This window comes from Physeter macrocephalus, chromosome 4 (assembly GCF_002837175.3).
Source record: "Physeter macrocephalus isolate SW-GA chromosome 4, ASM283717v5, whole genome shotgun sequence".
Taxonomy (NCBI): domain Eukaryota; kingdom Metazoa; phylum Chordata; class Mammalia; order Artiodactyla; family Physeteridae; genus Physeter; species Physeter macrocephalus.
In genome coordinates this window covers 73,394,029-73,402,747 of record NC_041217.1, presented here as the reverse complement: position 1 = coordinate 73,402,747, position 8,719 = coordinate 73,394,029, and the positions used below count along the sequence as shown (strand labels likewise).

The 8,719-nt window shown below is 49.2% G+C and overlaps 1 protein-coding gene across 1 annotated transcript; it reads right to left on the bottom strand.

The window, feature by feature from the left end:
* Positions 1–2,927: 2,927 nt before the first annotated feature.
* LOC102975226 (protein S100-A7-like) lies at positions 2,928–4,586 on the bottom strand. The gene is given in 2 exon segments (XM_024116013.1): positions 2,928–3,092; positions 4,446–4,586. Coding segments are annotated over 2 exon segments (306 nt in total).
* Between the last annotated feature and the right edge of the window lie 4,133 nt (positions 4,587–8,719).

Below are 8,719 nucleotides of genomic sequence, written 5' to 3'. Positions count from 1 at the left end.
CACGCATCTCAGCCCTGAAGAAAAGAGTCACAGATGGGACTGAGCCCAACTTTAAGACATTGAGCAGATACTATGGCTAAGGGCTAAGGAGTTCTGTGATTTGCAGATGTTTATCAAAACAGTGGCCAGATGTTATGGGTCCATCCTAAAGATGTTAACTGAGCTTACAACTATCCACGTCATTAGCACAGTCTCTATTTTTCATCTCCTGGCCCTGGCAAAAGCTCCTGACAAGTTTTTCCACATGAATATGTATCATGAAAAGTAGCAATGTTAATTGGGAAAGTGGGAGCTTATTCTGTAGTGGAATGTGTTGCTGCCACCACCCTTTTTAGAGTCGAGCAGTGTTTTAAATAGTCCTCATTGTCAATATGTTCTTGTGGCAAATGGAAGAATGCAGTACGTCAGATTTCTTATTACTAAGTAATTTATTTTGAAAATATCTAAGTGTCTTATGCCCATACTCTAACTGTGTGTTCCAGTGGAAAACCCTGGCAAAATCAAAGATCAGTGTGGTGCATCTATAATATTTTTTACTTGCTTTCTTAATAACAGCAACTAGGAATTTTTTAAACCTCAGAGCAAATTTTCAAACTGTAAACACATTCTCTGTTCACCAGTCCTTGGCCAGCTCTGATCCGATTCACTTGACAGGTTGGCCAGCATATAAGTTGGATCATTCTGTCCTTTGTAGATCTAGGTGTTCTGTATATCAGGCCTTTAAGGACTGGACTTTTGGCTGTTTCCTAAGGAAAAAATGTAGATAAGTGGTTATTATTTATAGTTTTTAACCCTGTTATTAGCACCTGGTATTATGATGTCATTCTGCTGAAGATGTAAGAACTGGCCTGGATCTCTAGAGGACAAGACTGCCTTAGTTTGATTTTGTTTCCTAGCTTGCAAAAAGTGACTTGTATTCAAAAGAAATTAAAATGTCAAAATCTAAAAAAATTAAAAAGGGAATAACTTTTCTAAGGTTTGGAAGGAGAATTGATCCTCATCACCATGGGGGAGTACAGCTACATAACGGGGGCAGGAAGGAATAGTTCCAGCACTCAGGTGACCCATTGGGCATCCACTCCTACGTCCAGCTTTAACTGTAAATGGGTAAATACAGCACCCAAAGCTTGATAAGGGCATGGGAACCAGGAACCCATCCCCTTCAGGAGTGATGGTATGTCACCCCACTAGGCAAGTTACCTGGACCAGCACAAGTGCTGGCTACTAAGAGAGAAATCTCGAAAGGGCGGTAGAGGAGGAAGATGATGAGTGTGGGTTGTGACTTTAATAACATGTGCAGCTGTGAGGGCTCTAGTAGCCCCCAAACCCTCCTCTCATAAATTGCCCAGAAATCATAGCTGACCCGACCTGGAGAAGCTGTCCCTGGAGGGAAGGAACTTGACATGAGAACCAAGGGGTTCTGAGTGGGTCCAAAGGGTGGACTGTAGTAGGTACTGTGATGTCCCACCCAGATCCCTGTTACCTGGTAAGAGTGCCCGTCACCCAGCTCCTATCAGTTTCGGTTGCTAATAGGTCGCAGCGGCACCCTTCTCCTAAGAATCGCTCTTGCTCCAAAGGAGCCTGCAGGCCCAGGAAAGCCAGGCTCTGCCTCCACCTGCGGATGACTGGCAGTCAGGGACTACCTGACAAAGGGGAACAAAAGGTGGGCCTCTTTGCCTCAAAGTGGGACAACTCTCTGATTTCATTCCTGCTCCGGAGCCCCCCATGGAATCAGGCCAAAGCTAAACTGAAGCTGAGCTAGCATCTTGGTCTAGCTTCTTCCCCTGTCCTGTGCTGTTCCCCTCACTTCCTGTCAAGCTTCACTTGAGAGCACTCCCCCAATAAACCACTTACACAAGGATCCCCGTCTTATCTCTCCTTCTAGGAAATCTGGCCTAAGACGGCGGACTTACTCCAGGTATTCTGTCCTGGTGAGACAGAAAGGGTGAATGTAAGTTCAGTGTCTAACTCCTCTATGCATCAGAAGTGTGTGCGACTCAAACAAGAAAGGAAGATAGCTCTTATGGCAGCGTGACATGAGCCTCAAGGATGGGGGAAGGTTGTAGAAGTGTAAGGAATAGTGGGGAAATGGTCTGAAAATGGTGCTGGCAATGGAGACAAATGCTGACTGTGCCCCTTGGCCTGAAGGGTTTGAAGGGCTTCAAACTGGGGAGAATGAGCAACTCCCAGCAGAAAGGGCACAGAAAATGGGCATTTTGGGGGGCAGGGGGCAGCCATCACATCATTTTTATTTCTGCATCTTCATTTCCTAAAGAATACCTGGCCCAGCAATGAAGATCACACACTGTCTGCTCCCAGCCAGCCCCTGCATCTGGTGCATGAATGTTAGCATTGATCCAAAGTGACCACCCAGAACTATTGACTGGAACCAACTCGACTTGTTACCAGTTTCATGTGTGTTGAAAGGACTCCTCCCCCTCGACCAGGGATTGACTCATTTGCCTTTGTCTCCCTAGTGCCCAGCGCATGCGTAGCCTTAGCAAACCATGCTTGAGAGAAAGATGACAGAGTCTGCTCATTGCCCTCATGACTGTTGTCTAGAGAACAAGTGCCCATCTGGCCCCTACAAGGCCCTGAGTGAGAGTTCTGGTTTATACCCTGCCCAAGGCCCACCTAGCTGCTGGTTATAATACTGAGTTCCAGATGCAAGGAGCACAGGTGAATCTCCAGGTCCAACAGACAAGAGGGACCCAACCAGGGCTCAGGGGCGTGGATGGAGCACTCTGGGAGTGGACATTTGCTAGGAAGGAATTGCTGTTCATCTAGTGGAGAATCTACAAAGCAGGTAGCCAACAATTGTGCATTCTCTCTGAGATACACAGATCAAAGAAATGAAGGAAGTAACGCAAGCAGCTGGTAAGAAAAGACAGTTTATTGTTTCTTGAGTTGTCTGGAGGCCTCTGAGCTCAATAATATCCCCAATGATAGAGTGGCACTCCGTGGCCATGATTGTGTAAGTCTGTGACTATATCCCCCAGCAAGGAGAGGAACTAGGAAAAGACAATCTTCTAGTCCTTATTCTTGTCCTTTTTCTCAAAGACAGTGGACAAGTAATCTGTGCCCATTTTGTTCTGTGGGAAAAGACACAAAACAAGGCAAATTCAGTCTCACAAGAGCTGGGAGAAGAGGGAGAGGCAGAGACAGAGAAACGAGACCCAGAGAACACAGATGTGGCTGGTGTGGCATTGACTGAGAGGAAGTGTGGGATGGGGTGGGGACATTGCCATTGCCCTGCAGTTCATTGAGGGAGAGTCCTTGCCCCAAATGTGAACTTGGACAAGAGACCTCACATGGTGAGCAGGCTCTTCCCAGAGCTGCACTGCCCAGTGTGCTGGTGGTGGTCTCCAGCCCCAGCCCCACTCCCCCAACACCCTTCAAGGCTACCTCCTACCTAAGTTCTCCTCAGGGGCTCACAATCAGTCCTATTCATATACACATGACTAAATCACTTTGCTGTACACCTAAATCTAAGACAATATTATAAATCAACTATACTTCAAGTAAATCAGTAAGTAAGTAAATAACTAAGTAAAGAAATAAGCCCTATCCTTGTCCTCTCCAACCCAACCCTCCTCTCCTGTTTTCTCTTTGGCCTCCAGGATCTTACCTGCTCTTCTTGCTTACCCAATCTCCTTGTTACCTGGTAACCCCTTCTTTTTGTAATCAGTTCAGAACATTCTAACTGTCAGGTTAAATCAGGTCTGCAAATGAGTTCTTCATTGTACTAAGGGGTGTTAAATTCTGACAGGAATGCATATATACAGAGAACAACTGAGTGGTTACCAGAGGTGGGGAGGGGCAAGAGAGGGGAAGGGGATTAAGAGGTACACACTACTAGGTATAAAATAAATAAGATACAAGGATGTAATGTACAGCACAGGAAACATGACAAATATTTTATAATAACTTTGATGGGGTATAATCTATAGAAATATCAAACCACTAGGTTATACACTTGGAACTAATATAACATTGTAGATCAACTATACTTCAAAATAAATAAATTAAAATTTTCTTTCTATTCTAAAAGGCAATTCTGTCAGTGATGGAATTTCTATCACCCTCCCTCTGATCTCAAGGACCCTGTGGGAGCCTCTCGAGCCTCTCAGCGCCTGAGCAGAAGACCCTGAGTCTCATGGAGGGGGTGTGACAGAGGCGAGGGCACACATTCACTGCCCTCCAGTTGTAGCCCTTTTTGACAACCTAATATCAACCATTTATATCCACATGTTTTCCTGCTTTGCCACATACATCACCTCTTTTTACCCTGTTAATAAGCCAGGATAGGAAGTCCTACTATGTCATTTTGCAGTTGAGAAAGTTGAGGATCAGAGAAAGAGAATGACTTGTCCAAGGTCCCAGAGCAAAGCGTCTTCAGCCGTGCCAGGGCCCGAGCACCATTGGGAACCCAGATCCCGACTCACACAGGCACTGAGGAAGTTGGGGAAATTCTCCTTCAACAGCTTCAGCGGGTCCCCCTTCTCGATGGTGTCATCGGGTCCCGAGTATGTGTGAAACAGGTCACTCATGCCTATCATGGTCTTCTCAGCCTCAGTGCTGTTCATCTTGACTTTGAACACAGCTGCCAGAAAGAGAGACAATGAGCTTTTGTATCCTTCCCCCAGGGGAGGGTCTCCAAGTTAGGATAACAGGATGGGGACAGAGCAGCCAGTGAAAGGAGGCTCAGGTGGAACAGAAGCAAGTGTGCTTCTCTATGTGGTGGGAGGAGTTGCAGAAAAGGAGGAGGGTGGGACCAGGCGTGGGCCCTGGGTCCCCACAGGGCAGGGTCTAAGAAGATGAAGGAGGTCAGCAGACGTCCACTGTGGGTAGAGTCACAGAATGTGGAGGCAGAGATGTAGGGGTCAGCCGCAGTGAGAAGGACTGAGCCTGAGACGGGACCCGGCAACCAGAGCATTTGAATGACCCCACACTTCAAACAGCAGCAGATCCATCTCCTCCCGGTTCAACTTCAACATCAGGCTTAGAGTCACGGGGGCAGAACAGGGTCATCTCTGATCTGCTCTGACCCTCCTGGGCTGCTTCTGGAAGACCCCCTGGAGGCCCAGCATGACCATGAGGCAAACTCTGCATGAAATGGACTGCGGAGGGTCCCGGGCATGAGTGTGAGCTAGAAACGCAGCCCTGTCCTGAGCCCTGGTGGGCTTCCTCCTGGACCATGCCTGAGGGTGAGAAGGAGGGCCTGGGGACCAGAGTCAGCCTGGGATGGCAGTGAACAGAAACACCTGCCCCAGTTCTAGGCTATGGGTGCAATGTGGAGATGGGGGTCATTAGAATTGCTGACTATTGGGCCGCATCAGCCCTTTGTACTTCTCTGCTCTCTGCATCTCCAAGGCTTGACCTCATTTAAATAAAGAGAAGGTCTGACTTCCCTAAGCAGGTCTTCCCCCAAAGGTCAGAGGTCTGAGCTGCCCTGGACCCCAACCAGAGAAATCGGACAGAGCAGCCCTCGCTTCCCAGACTTTCCCAAGCACCCAGGAAATGACCCCGTTTCACACGTGTGGGCATCTCAGATAAACCCCACGGTCTTCTGATGTAGGAGAAAGATCCCCGCTGTTTTGTCAGTAAGAGGAGCCACACAAGGCCGTCTGTCTCTTAGCCAAGACCAGAGCTGAGCCATGTGTCCAGACGGTCCCTGAGCATTTCCCTGCTGGGGAGCTTTGGTTGATCAGTCTCTTACCTGGGTGGGGGCAGGATGTCTCACCGGACTAATGGTGAGTGGGGGTCCCAGGCCTGGGCTTAGGGAGCCATCAGGGCTTTTGCAGGAGCAACCACTCTCTGCTAGGGTGGGGTGGGGTGGGTTTCACCAGCCTGGGGCAGGTGGATCCAGAGAAGCAAGAAGACAAGGAGGTTGAGGATGGTCCTCAGGCCCCAGTGGGGCGGTTTCAACAAGAGCTGTCACAGAGGAGCCCACGGTAGGAACAGGGAGTATCTGGTCAGTCATCTTGCTGCACAAATGGGGCCCTCAGCAGGGGTGAAAGCACACAGCCTTGTTGGTGGCAGAGCTGGGACTGGACCGCAGGCTCCTGCATCCCCTCCCAGAGCTGCTTCTCCCCTCCTCCACGCTGGGCTCTGTGCACTCCTCCTAGAAAGAGCAGAGAGGCAGGTGCAGACTCACCTGAGCTGAGGAGACGTCACCGAGGAGAAGGATGAGTGAGATGTGCACCTGGTCAGAGGCGGGTCCCTTTAGAAGGCTCAGCCGGGCTCTTCCCAGGGGCTGGGAGCCCTGAGACCGTGTTTGCTGTTTGTCTCCTGGAACATTGCCCCATGCAGCTGGGTGGGCCCCACCCAGGAGGGTGTGCTCAGCCTTTCCCGGCTGAATCCCAGGACACCGGGTCTTGCACCTTCCAAGGAACCTCCCCTGGAGCCTTCTGCGGACCCCAGCTTGATCTGGGGCCGGGCGGCCAGTGCGGTGTGTCGCAACAGGACGGGGAACCGGGTTGAGAAAACTGGGTTTCTGGACCTGAAGCGGATGGAATTTTGGACCCTGAAGGCAGCATGGTCTCCACTTTCGTTCACTCAGTCCTTCTACGGACGGACGTGGCCTGAGAGCAATAATCACCACCACCACCACTTACTGAGAGCTTAAGGTGTGCCTGGCACCAAGATACCTGCTGCTGCTGCAGCCTCTTCAGTCCTCCCCACATACGCGGGAGATCTGTTGTCTCCACGTAGGAGTGGAAAATGAGGTTTATAAAGATTTTAAGTAAAGTAAGATTATACAGCTAGCAGACAGCAGTCAGTATACACTCCCAGAAACATCTGATTCAAAACCTTCTGTTAGGGACTTCCCTGGTTGTCCAGTGGCTAAGACTCCACCCTCCCAGTCAATGCAGGGGGCCCGAGTTCGATCCCTGTTCAGGGAACTGCATACCCCTACTAAAGATCCCAAGTGCCGCAACTAAGACCCGTCGCAGCCAAATAAATAAATAAATGTTTTTTTTAGAAAAACTTTCTGTTAATCCTTCAACTAAACCTCAGGGCCTGCCCTCCTGGAACTCACAGTCCAGGGGAAAGAAACAGGGTCCTTCACTGCCATCTTCACACCAGGTCCTCAGTGGATCCTGGGAGGGAGACGGGTTTCATGACCCACAGTGACAGACGAGGGAAGCCAGAGAGGGCAGTGGGCTCAGCCCTGTCACTAGTTGCTGAGGGGACACTGGGGGTCAGAACCCTGAGTCCTGACCTCAACCCCTCCCTCTTGAATTCCCTTTGCAGCCCCCTAGGTGCCTGACTGTCTAGGTCCAGTGGTGGTGGCCGCCATGGAATGAGCCTGCAGGCAGGGGCTTGGACCAAGTTCCCTCCCGGCCCCTTGACGCTGACTTCCCATAAGTCTTCATGACCTTCCTCCTTCCTCCGTGCAAAACAGTCTGCTCAGGGCTTGGCAGCCAGACCCTGGGTTCTGCTGTGTCCCAACCTGCAGCGGAAAGGCTGGCCCAAGTGCAGGAAACAGGAGCCTGGATTCAGGCTGAGGCCTGTGGGCTTCTGGGGAACTGCTCTGCTGACTCCCTGGGGACTCTTATCTCTGCTCTGCTCCCCTTAAGACTTCCTCCCATGGAGTGTGGGAGCTGATTCAGGCATTGGCGTCCCTGGCCCAACCCCACCATGAACCCTGGTCGGGCCCTCTCAGCACACTGACGTCCCTGTCCCCATTAGGTCCACCTTCCTAGCACCACTCCTCCATGATGCACTCATTTAATCCATTCTCATCCCTGCTGAAAAGACTCCCAAGCAGAATACACAAGGCACTTTGAGCAGGAGAACTGAGACTGCATTCCCACTTAAGCCCAATTGTAGCTTTAAATTTTGAACTATGTCAAAATACTTAAAATTAGTTTTTAATGTTTATAATTAATGCTAGTTTTGTTCAATTCTCAGCCTCAGTTTCAGAGGCTGGGCTATTTATAATCTTCAGCTCCTGGAATATAAACACCTCTGATCCTTTGCAAGGTCCTGCTCTTCTTTTATTTATTTTCCTCTAATCTCCATTCCCATTCCATTCCCCGCAAAATCATCCATTTTTCCTGTATATGTATACATTCTCACAAACATGAATAGTTATTTTGGTCCATGTGCTATTAAAGTTTTTTTATTTTATATAGATCAAACTTACAGAAATGTATGGCAAACCAAAATATACATACAGCCCAATGACTTCTCGCTAACACACATAACCATCGCTTAGATCAAAAAAGAGAACGTTGGGACTTCCCCGGTGGTGCAGTGGTTGAGAATCTGCCTACCAATGCCGGAGACACGGGTTCGAACCCTGGTCCAGGAAGATCCCACATGTCGTGGAGCAACTAAGCCCGTGTGCCACAACTACTGAGCCTGCACTCTAGAGCCCGCGTGCTACAACTACCGAGCCCGTGTGCCACAGCTACCGAAGCCCACGTGCCTAGAGCCCATGCTCCCAACGAGAAGCCACCACGATGAGAAACCTGTGCACCACAATGAAGAGTAGCCCCCACTCGTCACAATCAGAGAAAAGCCAACGCACAGCAGCAAAGACCCAAAGCAGCCAAAAATAAAACGAATAAAATAAAATAAATAAAATAAAATAAATAAATTTATTTTTTTTAAAAAGAGAGAAAGAAATGGACAAATTCTTAGAAATGCACAACCTGCCGAGACTGAACCAGGAAGAAACAGAAAATATGAACAGACCAATCACAAGTAA